The following is a 15,659-nucleotide window of genomic DNA, read 5'->3' on the forward strand; positions in this document are numbered from 1 at the left end:
CCGTGAGCACTTGAGGAGAAAGTGTAATCTGCTGTTTTTGGATGGAATGTCCTATAAATATCAATTAAATCTATCTGGTCTATTGTGTCATTTAAACCTTCTGTTTCCTTATTTATTTTCACTTTGGATAATCTGTCCATTGGTGTAAGTGAGATGTTAAAGTCCCCCACTATTATTGTGTTAATGCAGATTTCCTCTTTTATAGCTGTTAGCAGTTGCCTTATATATTGAGGTGCTCCTATGTTGGGTGCATATATATTTATAATTGTTATATCTTCTTGTTGGATTGATCCCTGGATCATTATGTAGTGTCCTTCCTTGTCTCTTGTAACATTCTTTATTTTGAAGTCTATTTTATCTGATATGAGTATTGCTACTTCAGCTTTCTTTTGATTTCTATTTGCATGGAATATCTTTTTCCATTCCCTCACTTTCAGTCTGAATGTGTCCCTAGGTCTGAAGTGGGTCTCTTGTAGACAGGATATATATGGGTCTTGTTTTTGTATCCATTCAGCAAGCCTGTGTCTTTTGGTTGGAGCATTTAATCCATTCACCTTTAAGGTAATTATTGATATGTATGTTCCTATGACCATTTTCTTAATTGTTTTGGGTTTGTTTTTGTAGGTCCTTTTCTTCTCTTGTGTTTCCCACTTAGAAAAGTTCCTTTAGCATTTGTTGTAGAGCTGGTTTGGTGGTCCTGAATTCTCTTAGCTTTTGCTTGTCTGTAAAGCTTTTGATTTCTCCATCAAATCTGAATGAGATCCTTGCCGGGTAGAGTAATCTTGGTTGTAGGTTCTTCCCTTTCATCACTTTAAGTATATCATGCCACTCCCTTCTGGCTTGTAGAGTTTCTGCTGAGAAGTCAGCTGTTAACCTTATGGGAGTTCCCTTGTATGTTATTTGTCGTTTTTCCCTTGCTGCTTTCAATAATTTTTGTCTTTATTTTTTACCAATTTGATTACCATGTGTCTTAGCGTGTTTCTCCTTGGGTTTATCCTGTATGGGACTCACTGCGCTTCCTGGACTTGGGTGGCTATTTCCTTTCCCACGTTAGGGAAGTTTTCGACTATAATCTCTTCAAATATTTTCTCGGGTCCTTTCTCTCTCTGTTCTCCTTCTGGGACCCCTATAATACGAATGTTGTTGCGTTTAATGTTGTCCCAGAGGTCTCTTAGGCTGTCTTCATTTCTTTTCATTCTTTTTTCTTTACTCTGTTCTGTAGCAGTGAATTCCACCATTCTGTGTTCCAGGTCACTTATCCGTTCTTCTCCCTCAGTTATTCTGCTATTGATTTCTTGTAGTGTAGTTTTCATTTCAATTATTGTATTGTTCATCTCTGTTTATTTGTTCTTTAATTCTTCTAGGTCTTTGTTAAACATTTCTTGCATCTTCTCGATCTTTGCCTCTATTCTCTTTCTGAGGTCCTGGATCATCCTCACTATCAATCGTTATTCTGAATTCTTTTTCTGGAAGGTTGCCTATCTCCATTTCATTTAGTTGTTTTTCTGGGGTTTTATCTTGTTCCTTCATCTGGTACATAGCCCTCTGCCTTTTCATCTTGTCTATCTTTCTGTGAATGTGGTTTTTGTTCTATAGGCTGCAGGATTGTAGTTCTTCTTGCTTCTGCTGTCTGCCCTTTGGTGGATGAGGCTATCTAAGAGGCTTGTGTAAGTTTCCTCTGGAATCACATTCTGAATTGAGTTTGCACACTAAGAACAGATCCCCATGCTGGCTCAGAGGAAGTCAGTCTATCAAGCAAACCATGACTTATGTCAGGTATCATGACAATAGCAGTACAAAATTCCAAGTGAAAAGTCAAGAAAGGGAGTCTGAGAAGTTGATTTGGGATGTCTTGGCTCCTGAGTGAGCAAAACTCTCAGGGGTGAAGGATGATTAATACTCTGACATTTTATTCAGAAAATTGTATCAGTAGGCAAAATGATCTCAAGAACTGGGCCAGAGATCAGAAAACAAGTGTATTTTAGAAGCGTTAATAACAAGAGAAAGGTCATGTTCCAGGCCTCTAGGGGCTGGAATATCGGGAAGCTACCAAGTCAGAGATTAAGACACAAGAATGGGGCAGAACAGGAACACAAATGTTGTACAAGTGTCCCTTGGATTGAGAGCTATCTAAATCCCTGATGTTTAAAATGGGGGGCACTGCTGAATCCACCTTTTGGGGCCACAGAGACCACCTCCATGTGGAAAGAACGGCTGCTGGGAGAGAAGGGTCAGTTTGCAGTGTGACAATGTCAAGTGGAGGCCAATTTTCAAAACCAAGAATGAGATGAACAAATTTGGGCATTAGAATCCCAATATGTGGTGTTATTTTGAAGGTTAACCAACTGCTAGTAAATCCACAGGGTTTGATGAGAGGTTTCATTAAATAACAATACTCCCTGCATCTTGGTCTCTGCTGCAAAATGTGTGGAACTCTAACATACTTACAGAATATGAATACAATATTATTTATAGATGGAAGCTAATGACTGTAATGAAAGCTGAACATTTTAGTTAAATAAGCAAATGATCAAAATTGACAACACAAGTGTAAATAAGGCCCAGATTAATTAAGTTGCTCATTATTTTTCCCTGTAGCAGACATTACTTTGTGTTGAGCCTCTCCCTCTCTCTCTATATATATGTCTTACATATAGACACACACACACACATGCATTTGCAGAGAGGCAGAGATAAAGAGAGGAACAAAGAGACAGAGATGGACAGACATACAACTCAATGTCGTATTTTGAGTAATGCCAAAGAATTCGTTCTGACTCATAATAAATTCTGAAAGGGCAATAAAAATTTTTCCCTTCCCATTGCTCCCTCTGTTCCAACATACAGGACTCTTGGTTCCCTGGGAAGCCTACAGTATTCCAGCCTCAGGGATTTTTACTTACTGTCTCCTTAGCCAGGAGAGCTCTTCACCCAGGTAGTGGTGTAGATCACACCCTCACTTCCTTCAGGTCTCTGCTCAAATATCTCCTTCTTGGAGGGACCTTCTCTCTGATAAATGTAATGGCGACCCCGTATTCTTGCAGCATCCCCAATTCTCCTAACATTACTTTATTTTTTTTCCTAGTATTTATCATCTATGGCATACTAATTTTTGTATGTTTATTTTCTTTCTCCCTACCTTAGGATTGTCAGATTTAGCAAATAAAAATACAAGGCACCCAGTTAAATTTGAATTTCAGATGAACAACAAAACATTTTTGGTATGTGTGTCCTAAATATTGTATCAGACATACTAAAAGATTATTACTTGTCATTACTTATACTGAAAACTTATTCATTGTATAATTATTCAAGTGTACCAAATATTGTATTGAACATACTTATACTACAAATGTATTCGTCGTTTACCTGAAATTCAAACTTAACAGGGCATGCTGTATTTTTTCTGATGACACCTCTTGGCCCTCCCCCCCTTCCCCCTCCCTCCCACCCCAGAATTTAAGCTATTTGAGGACAAGAACTTGGAACACTGTGTTCACTGCTGAAATCCCAGTGCCTGGCATACAGCAGGTTCTCAATATATATTGGTTGAATGAATTAATTAATCATTCTCTTTTCCTGAAATATCCACCCCATCCTGTAGTTCTCATCCTGGTGAAATCTCTTAAGGCCCTTATTTATATGAATAAAGCATATTATAGTAATAATATGCTCCTTGGTGTCATGGCAAAAGTCTTGTTTCTCTGCAGTGTCCAGTAGATAGTTTGGAATTTGCTGAGTACAGTAAGTTTATAACAGTCAGCTACAGTACACAAAAAGTTGCAAATATTTCTATGTACCATTTGTGCCTTCTGAGAGACTGTAGGAAACTCAAATATCACAAAATAGTATATTTTCAGGTTGGACATGCATTATATGTGTAAATACCTTTTAAAGGTAAAATCTGTCAGTCTTATGTAAGCATTCCTGCTTATGTGTCATACTATGTTCAAAAATTTTAGATTTTTGTTGTATTCAAATGACTGCCACTGAAGTTACTCCAGGAGGTCATTTAGTACCCTTTCTCTACTGTGGGCAAGATTTCATCATTTCACTTCCTTAGTTTACCTATTTCAGTAAATCACCAGTGAGAGTCGTCCCACAATACCCACAGTAAGTCTGTATTAGAGAGCCATTGTTCTTTTTCAGTCCTATCTTTAATTGCTACTTAAATCTAGTTTATCTTTTTCCTTATTCAGAAAGAGAATCCTCTTCATCTTTAAAGACAAAATAGTAAATGCTACAGACAATAATGAAATACTGAGAGCTGTATGTATAAAAGCTCATATACATAGATCTGCAAACTGTAAAAAATTGATGAATTATTTTATTGTCTGATTTTTGAATGAAACCATTATTATTTTTTAAACCAAGGAGGACAAGTACCTAGTGTTTTAATGAGTATCTAGTGTCATGTGTTGAGTTGTTTCCCCCAGAAAGGTATGTTGAGGTTCTAACCCCTGGTACCAGTGAATGTGACCTTATTTAGGAATGAGGTCTTTGCAGATGTCATTAAGTTAAGATGGGGTCATATTGCAGTTAGGTGAGCCCTAAGTCCAATATGACTGGTGTCCTTATAAGAAGAGGGAGAGAGACAGAGACACAGATGGAAGACAGCCATGCAAAGACAGAGGCAGGGATTGGAATTATGCTGCCACAAAGCAAGGAATGCTTAGGGCTAGCAGAAGCTGGAAGACGCAAGGTGGGCTCCTTCCTGAGAGAGCTTGGAGGGAGCAGGGCCCAGCTAACTCTTTTTTTTTTAAATTGACGTATAGTTGACTTACAATGTTGTGTTAATTTTGGCTGTACAGCAAAGTGATTCAATTATACATATACATACATTCTTTTTTAAAATATTCTTTTCCATTATGGTTTATCATAGGATACTGGATGTAGTTCTCTGTGCTATACAGTAGGACCTTGTTACCAGCTAACTCTGATTTTGGATCAAAGAACTGTGAGAGAATAAATTTCTGTTGTTTTAAGCCATCCGAATTTTTGATAATTTAAGGCAGTCCTAGGAAAGAAATACAGTAGGCATTTAATAAACATTTGTTCTTTGGGATCCAGTTTTCCAGTCTGAAATATTTACTGTCCACAAAAGTAGTTATTTTTTCCCTTGTATTCTCTTAGCACAGATTTATTAGAGGTTTTTTTTTTTGTTGTTTCCTTTTTCCTCTCCCTTTCTCTCTTAGACTGAGCTTTTTAAGGGCAAAGTTCATATCATTTATTACCATAACTCCAGTGCTTTTAATAGGGTCTGGCATAAAAGATAGTAAATAAAGTGTTGTGAATTAATCAACAAATTATTTTTTAAATAAGTAGTACTGATTTACAAAGGTTTCTCTACACTTCAGCCCAGTAATGTACTGAAGAGTCTGTGGCTTTTAAACACCAACCCAAAGTTGAACAAAGACTGAATTCCCTCTATTTTTATATTGTTTCTCGAGTTAAGAGTTCAGAGGTAGTATCTTTAAAAAGGGAGGATCAGGATTTCAAGTCACATGTTGTCTTTTGTCCTTACCTCCTCACTTTGGAAAGGCAAAACTCTCTTCCTATATTCAGACTGTGATCTGAGGGGGACCTAGGTTTGAATTATCTACTCTTCTGTTCACAGAGCTTGAAGAATTTTCTTCACTTGCAACTGTTATCGATATCAAGTTTTGACTAATTGAAATACGACCAAGCAGTTTTTTAATACAACTCTTTAGTTAAATTTTCTGGAAGAAAATAAAGCTTGGGGGAAAAGAAGAGGAGAAAAACTTAAAAAGCTGTTAGTGATGAAAATAGGAATTTAAAATAGAAGTGTAATCTCAAGTACAAGTATAGGTTTGCAGTAGCAAATGATGCCAAATTCCTAAGATAATTAAAAAACTTAAGGTTAAAAAATAAAGTGCAATCCAAATAATCAATCAGACTTAAAAACTTGAGGCCAAGAACCTTAATCTGACTTTCTTTGGCCTTGGGCAAATTAGAGATAGCCAAGAGTTTTTTTTATCATAAATTGTCAGTAATAGCAAATTACCTCTTGGGGTGTGGTTAGAATTTCTTGAGGCCTGTAAAGCACTTTGAAGACAAAAATCCTATGACTAGACAAATTGCTCTTCTTGCACTGGTGTGTACTTAGCTTCCTAAGTCTGCCCTGGTCAGTTTGGATGTCATTCATTCTGTAGGTTGGTAGGCCCATTATATAAAATAGCAGGAATTGGTGATAAACAGCTTTCAAAAGATAGGCTATAGTTAAAATGGAAGCATTATTATTTATTTATCTATGACACCTTAAGTAGCTTTTGAAATATTTAAGAGGATGAAAATAGAAGGCATATTGAAAATTCTTACAACTCTTCAAAGCATTATGCTCAAGGTTATATTTGAGGCTCTCTTTGTATTTATTTTATTTATAATTTATTCAATCTGTTGGACAATGAGATATTTAATTCAGTTCTTTCTGATTTTACCATCTGGCATGTCAAACAGCAGCACATGCTGCTGGAAAAGATAAAAAGTAAAAATTATCCTTTCACACAGGCATTTTTCTCCAATTAAAATATAAAGAGTTACACAATACTTATGTTTGCCAAGAGGACTGAGTTCCAGAAAGGAATTTTAACATCTGACTAAATCCACACTTGTATACTTTTCTGTCAATGCCAAGTCACCTACAAATGGTCTTTAGTAGCCATCATTCTATATAGCAGGAATTTTTACATTCCTTTTTATACTTTAATGTTAATTTTTAATTACTATTAAAGCTAATGTTATAATGTCCATAAAAAAGAAAAAACTCAGTCTTAACACTCAAACACAGTTGTGGAAAAATAGGAATGTGCAAATAATAAAAATAGGAATTTAAAAAATTTAAAAAAAGAATTCATAAGTATAAAAATATGTGGAAAAATGAAAAGTTTCTTAATTTTTCAAAAATACGTTTTATTTAATTTTATTTTTAAAAAATTTTATTGGCGTATAGCTGCTTTAGAATGTTGTGTTAGCCTCCACTGCACAACAAAATGAATCAGCCATGCACATACAGATGTCCCCTCCCTTTTAGACTTCCCTCCCATTTAGGTTACCACAGTGCATTAAGTAGAGTTCCCTGTGCTATACAGTATGTTCCCATCAGTTGTTATTTTATACATAGTATCAGTAATGTATACATGTCAATCCCAGTCTTCCAATTCCTCCCTCCCCACCCCTTTCCCCCTTAGTATCCATACATTTGTTCTCTACCTCTGTGTCTCTATTTCTGCTTTGCATGTAAGATGATCTATACCATTTTTCTAGATTCCACATATATGCGTTATTATACGATATTTGCTTTTCTCTTTCTGACTTACTTCACTCTGTATGACACTCTTTAGGTCCATCCATGTCTCTACAAATGACCCAGTTTCATTCCAAAAATACATTTTAAATAAGCACTTAAGTCTGCATTATGGTTTTACTTATGTATGTAATATAATTTCTAAAACCTAAAAAAAATTAGGAAGACAACAGTGTTTAAAAGATGTTCTTGATCACTTTGTCTGTTTATGAATCTAAGATTTTTGTGGTTTATACATTTGTGAAACCCTTAAAAGGTATATTATCTGTGCTCTTGGTTTCACATTACTCATTGCCATTTATAGATAAGCATTGGTCACCTCTATTCTTTCTCTTCTGAGAAACACATTAATTCACTACAACAGTTTACCCATAAAACTTTAATGATTAGCTGCCTTTGATTTATTGAAGTCCACAGCTTTAGTTTTACAATACTCTTTGGCCTAAATATGTAAGAAGATTTTGAAATGGTTCATATTTATATTTTCTCTCTGACATGGATGGGCACAGGTAAGCTTTATTGATCCTAGGTGTTATTACTATTTATAAGTTAAATTTTCTTATTTGATTTGCTAGATCCTAAAAGAAACATTAAAAAGAAATGAGTAGGAGCTTAAAGAAATAGCAATATTTTTACCTTATGGCATTTTTCTCCATAGTCCATGAAAGACAAGATTGGGGAAAATTAGTTTTCATGCAGCTTAAGAGCCTTTATATTAAAGATAGTAACATTTAGGAGCAGAATACAAGCAAAAAAAGCTGTCACTCCAAATGAGAAATTTTAGGTTAATTTTCAGAAAGGATTTCTATTGTTGAATCTTAATAAAATTGAGAATTAGTCTTTAGGGGATGATATAATATTGTTTTTAAAAGTTTTTTTTCTATTTGTAATTGGTAATTATCTATATTTTCCCAGCTTTCATATATTATCTTTTCCATTGTAGCTTTTCTGATGGAAAGCTCTTTATAAAACCCTACCTCACAGACAAACCAAATTGTATTTAGCATTTTTGCTTGATTTTTTGTGAATGTGGCATTAAAATGTCAGTTGAGAAAAGCTATTTGTCAAATAAAAGCACACTGTACTGGCATATAAAAGGGACAAAGATATTATGACACCAGGCTTCATGGATCTCATTAAAATGTATGTAAACCAGGAACAAAAATATATAAAGGAGAACTCAGGGGCCTGGTTTAAACTGAGTAAAACGAATATTAAATGCATAAAAGAACAAGTATTATCTTCGCTAAGAACCATTTGAGCAAATAATTGCTCTTGCTTTGGATGCTTATGTTGGCTCCCAATGGTTGGTCAAAGAAAATTTTCCATAACAAACAATGATACAATTCAAACTCAAGAGTTTATGACTAGATATTTTTTACATCTGGTAACACGTAGGGTTTGAAGATCATTAGCGCTTGTGAAAATAGACAAATGCAATCTGGAATCTGAAGAATTAATTAAAAATACTCAGGAGTCCATACAAAATATTCTATGGTAGTGCAGGACATGGTTTTATAAGCACAAGTCATGCGCAGGTGTCTTTCAGGAAAAAAAAAAATCTTTGAGGCTCCCTCAGTGGGGCTTGAAGACCCTGTTTGAGAAATCATGACTTAACAACCGAAATTATATTGTATTAAAATATTTTTCTTGTTTGATTGATCACTGCCAAGTAGCTGTTTGTTTTGTATTCATAAGTGGTAATATATATATACTTTTAAATTATTATTGAAATGAAAGGACAGAATTTTTAAAAAAAGTCTCATGAACCCTCAAGAAAACTTGTTACTAGGGTCCCCAATGTAACAAACCTGAAATAGTTTAAAAAAAAAAAAGGTGAGATTTGGAATTACACAGGCCTAACTTCAATTCCTAGATCTTGCCCTTATTAACTCTGAAAATCATTCAGTCTCCCCGGACCTCTCCTCCTCAATCTGCAAAAAGGACACATTCCTTAGAACATATTTTTAGAACAAATGGGATAATGTGGGTAAAACTCCTTAGTACAGAGGTTGATACGACACATGCATTCTCCTTGTCTTTATTGTACCAATGTAATGATGATCAGAAATGCTTTGGATAGAGTAGGAGGAAAATAACTTGTCCATGTGCGATGAACACATTCAGACAGAGGGCCCTTTTTTCCTCTGACGCATTTATTTGTTGGGTGATGTTTATAAGGTTTTTAAAACGGAATAATATTAAAACCAGAAAATAATTCCAGAGCACAGCTAGCACTCTTGAGCTCTGGAAGAATTTATCTACTTCACATATGTGAACAATTTATCCCTAGAGTATGTTTTACTTCACCCTCCATCACCAAAGGATTATGCCCAATTATAATTAATTCTTTAATAATGAAATTGATACCATTTTCAAGCATTTAGACCAGATAGTAGATTAGAGTACACTATAAAATATGCTTCTGAGTAATTATGACCTAATTATTTTAGATAGCTTTTAAAAGTTTGATTTACTAATTGGACTCTCTGAAATTGAAAGCAGGAAATAGAGCTGTCCAGGGCTCCAGAGGCTTCATCCCGTTTGGCACAAAACCAGAGTGAAAGTTGACTTAATTTGCGCCATTCTGCATGGTTGGGTTTGACAAGTGTGTTTGGGTTTCATAAAATAATCAAAGGTCATTTCTGGCTTGGCTTTTTGCAACTACAACCCAAATTAATAAGAATGAAATCCAAAGCCTGGCAGGGGCTCTAAGAATGATGTGAAGTCTTGCCTTCCTCTTTCAGACTTGCCTCATGGGTGTGTCGTGGTGGAAATAAAAGTGTAAAGGCAAAAACGCCGAATGATGACACTCAACCCTGAAATAGGCAAGTACATAACATATTCTACATCAGTTTGTACTTGGTGTGTGTGGTCATGAACAAATATATTCTCCGAGTCTCAGTTTGTAGCCCAGGGCAGTTTGATCCTAGAGGAGGATGTAGGCTAGCATAAAGAATTGGGGAAGTTTACGTGAACCTTTAAAGCCCAGGACCTGGTGCCCACATCCTTACTTCTCCTCTCTGCCTTTCTACACCACTGAGCATGAAAGTACAGCTGGTATTTGATGTTTTACCTGGAAACCCCAACAAGTCTATACTACAAGGTCTCCTTACAAACTAACTGCTAGAGAGAATCATCTGGGGCCTTGCTTGGGTTCATACCTTGTTATTTGCTTCAAAGTTCACATAAAGCCGTTCAGAACACTATGGTTTTTATATGATCTTAAAATTATATGAAATTTTTTCCAAGTAAAGAAGCTTAAAGGTTAAAATTTAAAAAATGACTTAGAACTGATTCTTAAAAATGCCTGTGTATCAGTATAGTTTCCTAATACTTTTAATATTTAAATGGCATTGAAATGCATATTTCCAAATTCCAATTCCACAGTTCCATGACTCTATTTTTCTACTTAATACAGGAAGCAGAATTTAAAGTCAACTATGAGAATTCAGTACACATAAGAACTCTATTTTTGTAGAAGGGACATCTGAACAAATAGTCATGAGCTATATGATTTTAATTCCATACAACTACCTTTAACCAACATCTATAACATTATCCTCTTCTTAACATTTCAAAGAATTTTTAAAAATGCTTAATTTTAAAATAGCATGTTTATTTTTATAAACTGGGGTGAAGCTCACAATTTAACCAGCTTGTCATAGCAGAAGGGTTTCTCCAGTGCATGGATATATGATCTAAAATCATACTCAACTGACTGCCTTGAGGAAATATATAAGTAACACTTACTTCGTGTGTATTTCTGAACTACCTTTGAAAGTTTTAAAGTTTTATTCAGATTTCAGGGACAGATTAATGTGGACTAAGTAGTCCTTATTAAGATTTCTTAGGACACTAAAAGGTGATCAGATTGGAAAATGCAATTCCTTTATTTAAGGTCTAAGCTAGTAGATTATATGAGGGAAATCAACCAAACCAAGAGCAGCTGGAAATCTTTATCAACAAAGGTAAAATGACGCCTCGCCCTTCTCCATTGTTTTTTTTTTTTTTTTTTTTGGTAGCATCTTTTATGCACCAGGCATTGTATTAGGTGTGTTACAAACGCTATTTCACTTATTCCTCATTAGGCCAGTGTTATTGTTCCCATTGTATGAATTCAGCATTAGATAAGTATAGTCCACAATATTTAATGCAAGGGAATGCAATATTGCTCATAACTCTTTGGCACTGACTCTGCTTTCTCATGCTAGATGGTCACTGAACTTGCTTTAGGAACCAAAAGATATCTGAAGCATATAGACTAAATTTAAGATTTTCTGGAATGATACTGTACAGCAGTATATAAAGGTGCAGCATAGCAAAGATAGTGGAGCTTTAAAGATCTGGTCGCATGGCCAGTCCTAGGCAACTGTGAGCCCCGCTCTCCCCATCGCTGCCCCCAGAGCACTGAGGACCAAGGGAAGCCACTATGAGATATGGGAGCATAACTCTGTTGTGTCTGTGTGTGTTTGTGAGCAAATGAGCAAGTGTGTAGTCTGTGCTTTTGTGTGTGTGGATGATACATCTGAGGCGGAGTCTGTGCATGTGTGTACATCTTTGTGTGTGGTCAGTAGATCACATGTGTGGGTGACGTGTGCATGTGTGTACATCTTTGTGTGTGGTCAGTAGATCACATGTGAGGGTGACGTGTGCATGTGTGTACATCTTTGTGTGTGGTCAGTAGATCACATGTGAGGGTGATGTGTGCGTGTACGTGGCTGTGCGTATGTGTGGTCTTTTCCCTCCAACCCATAATCCAACTCGTTTTTGTGAAATATCTCTTTCTTTTTCTATCATCTTGTGAATAACCACTTTGTTCTTTTGTAATTTTTGCAACCCTTGATCTTTTTCCTCTTCCCTTCTCCCTCTTTTTTTCCATCTTTTTCAATTTTCTGCTCATTACTAATTGAAACCATAAGATAATGAACAGACGAAAAATTCAAACCAGTTCACACAGCATCTTCTATGCCTATAAGTGCACAAAGACTAATAAATATTCCTTTCTTTCTCATTGTGTAATATTTGACTGACCTATAGATTTCAATAGATACTGGGGTATGTGTTGGTCAGATCTGATTTAGAAATTAGGAAGTGATTATAATACATTTCAAGGTACTATTATATATATTCAAAAATCATCCTTGATTTTCTTTTTCTCAAGATTGTTTATTTTTCTGTTTAATCTTCTTGCCTTCTGTGACTGCTAACTAACTATTGTTCCTGGGATATTTGTTTTTGAGTAGCAGAGAGATAGATAGGAAGAAAAATAAAACATCGGCTTTTTATTTAATACATTGTCTGCCCAGAAGTATAGCAAGAATTGGAATCAAGTCTCAATCATTAAGCAGAGCAATGTGTCTTATGATCAACACTCTATCCGTGAGTTTCTAGTTGTTGGAATGTATGAAGAGCAGTAGAATGGTAGCATGCAACCCCTCAAGGCCTAGAAGTGATAGAAAAATCAAGAGTTTTCTTAGGATTGATGAGGACAGGGCTGAGAAATTTTAAAAAGGAGAAAGTAAAGCTACAGAGCGCCTGAGCAGGAGAATGAATAGTAAATGGTGTTTCCTTGGGGAGTAGTTAGTTCCTATTAGGAGCACTGGTATCAATTAGCATAATATCAGTCTCCCAGAGACCAAAAAAGAAAATACACTCACCCCCACACATTTATACGGTGGATTTTGCATTATTTAGGAATATTTATTGCAGTAATTTGTAGATTGGGAGATAAAATTCTTTTGCCTTCTTATTTTGTTACATTATAAAAACATATAAAATAGTCTTTCTAAAATTTGTTAGCTAAGGAGTGAACAATAGACCTTGTCTTATAATAAAAGCCAAAGCTCTGGTGTTTGTTTGAAAGAATAGGGAACTTTCTGAAATGATGAGTAGAGTGGTTTTGTGGTCCACGGGGGATGGGAGATAACATGTGGCTTTAATTGTTTTATTTTTTTCTTCTATTTAAACTTTTGTATTTGTCATTCCCATTACCCAATTGGTATTTTCCACCCTAAGTTATGTCAGAGAATCTAACGTCGTTGAGTTTTGGAACTACTAGTGATGAGACAGAAATGTACTTAGTATCGATTCTCCTGTAACCTTATCCTTGTGTAATACTGTGAGGTGTCCTTTCTCTCTCTGTGCATTTGTCTATTTCCTCTCCCTCTTCCCCATGTCTCTTCATGTATATGAATGAATAGGATGCTTTGGTATACATGAAGATATGGGAACAGTCTGCATAGACTGGAACGTCTTTAAATGGCAAGGATGCCGTAGGCTGGGATCTTGGTAGGAGACAGTAAAAAATAGCAGCTATGTATATAATTTTTACACAGATTTCTTGGGCAGAGAATTATGGTCTCAAAAACGCTATTATGCTTCTGCTTTAGGCAGCTATTGCCTGGGTAAGCAAGCATAAGCCCCCGAATTCTTCAAGGGTATCAACAGGCAAATTCTCCAACTGCCTTCTCCGCTGCTAAAATACAAACATAAACTAGTAGTGGTAGAAATGAAGTTATTATTTCAAATGATGCTAACTTAACAAATGGTGATATTTCAGCCCAAGGAAATTCATAATCCATTTCAGAATCTGGAGCTTCAAAATGGTCTTACAGAGAATAAGACGAAATAGAAAGTATAGATACCAGTTTTGTGAGGTTAAAAGAAGTACCGTATGTGAACTGCTGTGCAAACTGTGAAGTGCTCTGCAAATCCAAACACTATTAATTACTATCAATCATTTTAGATACTAAAAGTCAAGCATGATTAGAGAGAGAAGTGATTATTATTGTCTTGGGCAAGTGACTTGATCTCTCAGAGTCTTAGTTTCCTCATCTGTAAATGGGGCAATGATTGATAACCTACCTTGTAGAGTTGTCAAAATTATAGATAACATGTGAAAATTGCTATGCACAGAGCTTGACAAGTGGTAGGCATTCATTAAATGATTGATTGATAGTTATTTTTATTATGATTATAACAGACATTTCTAACCATCCACAGTTTTAGAAGAATCGAAAAAAAGGTTTCTTCTTTTAAAATTACTAACAAAGAAAATACGTACTTGCAATTCAATATACTGTGGATTCCAGGTGTCCAAAAAAAATAAGAAAACACCTATGACTTTATATCTCAAGTCTCACTCATCATGGGGGATTTCTAAGAATGAAGTTTAAAGAATAAGAGGCTCATTGGAATGTCTGAAAGAATAAAACAGGGAGAAGAAAAAAGAATGACAGAGAAAACGCAGCTCTGTAATGGCAACAGCCTAGGACAAATGGGTGATTTCAGAATGATAATAAGCACTCACCACCCCGTGACTCAGAGCTGCTCCAACTTCATGCACAGTGGGGAACCTTCTATGCCCTTCAATATCAAATTGTACATGCAAGTTATTTGTAACAGAACATTGAAAAGTCAATGAAGGCAAACCTGGTAGGCAGCTACTGTCAGAAAACATCTGAATCAGTAGGACACTATCAGAATTGTCTTTCCCAAGCAAAACACAAAACTGTATTAACCAAGAGCATGACAGCACTGTGAAATTTCCTCACTATGGTAACTTAAAGCAACACAGACCTTGGGAAGCAGGCTTTAGTGCCTCGCCCAACAGGTCAGAAAATAGCAACGAAAGGTTATTATGGATCATACTGTTGAGAAGCACCCGAGAGAAGGGATGGTTCTGAACAAAAGCCAAGGTCATACACTTAAATCTTGCCTCATTTCTATAATGCAAGAACATTAACAAGCTAACAAAAATTATTTTTCTGAAGCTTATCTTTTTAAAAAATTGTTACTATTACTAAGGCTTCTACAGAATGAGAGATTTAAGCAGAAAAAATAACAACATTAAAAAAGTGGTTTTCCACTGGCTAGAGATGAACTTCAAACAAACACTTGAACTTGACCTTCATGATCTCATTACAGCCTCAACCCTAACCAACCATACCATGTGCTTAAGTAAATTCTTTAGCAATCAAAGTGGAAAGCCAGCATGGAAGCAAGTCATGCAAGGTCAAGATGGACTGCCCTTTATTCTGTAAAATTTTCAGGCAATGTTAAGTCAAGTCATGTCCAGCTGGATTCCAAGTATTTCTTATCGTACTATTATGATGAATTTTAGAATGTTCACCAATTCCACTATAATGTGAATTACTCCAGGGTGGAGATGGTGTTTTGCCCTGCATATAACACCATGCATGGCATGTAGAGGCGGGACAGTGTTAGGTGGCAGACAGCAACAGCCCTGCATCTAGAATTCCAACTCTGCCACTTACTAGCTGTGAAAATCACTTTACCTTTCTGACCCTCAGCTTCCTCATCTGTAAAAATG

At 35.7% G+C, this 15,659-nt stretch overlaps 2 protein-coding genes across 9 annotated transcripts in view; one reads left to right on the top strand and one right to left on the bottom strand.

Annotated features, from left to right (window-relative positions):
• Positions 1-11,919, top strand: part of LOC309640418 (uncharacterized protein) — a 340,945-nt gene extending 329,026 nt beyond the window's left edge. For all 7 annotated transcript variants that reach the window (XR_014252194.1, XR_014252195.1, XR_014252196.1 and 4 more), the window contains one exon: positions 10,072-11,919. Coding sequence is in view for 4 of the 7 variants with exons in the window: in XM_082419178.1 (XP_082275304.1) it covers positions 10,072-10,147 (76 nt within the window). In the remaining 3 variants the exon portion in view is untranslated. The remainder of the gene's footprint in view (positions 1-10,071) is intronic.
• The window catches only part of SYT1 (synaptotagmin 1), a 427,179-nt gene that overhangs the window by 323,215 nt on the left and 88,305 nt on the right, over positions 1-15,659 (bottom strand). The window lies entirely within an intron of this gene.

This window comes from Balaenoptera physalus (genome assembly GCF_965194825.1).
Source record: "Balaenoptera physalus genome assembly, chromosome: 13".
NCBI lineage: Eukaryota > Metazoa > Chordata > Mammalia > Artiodactyla > Balaenopteridae > Balaenoptera > Balaenoptera physalus.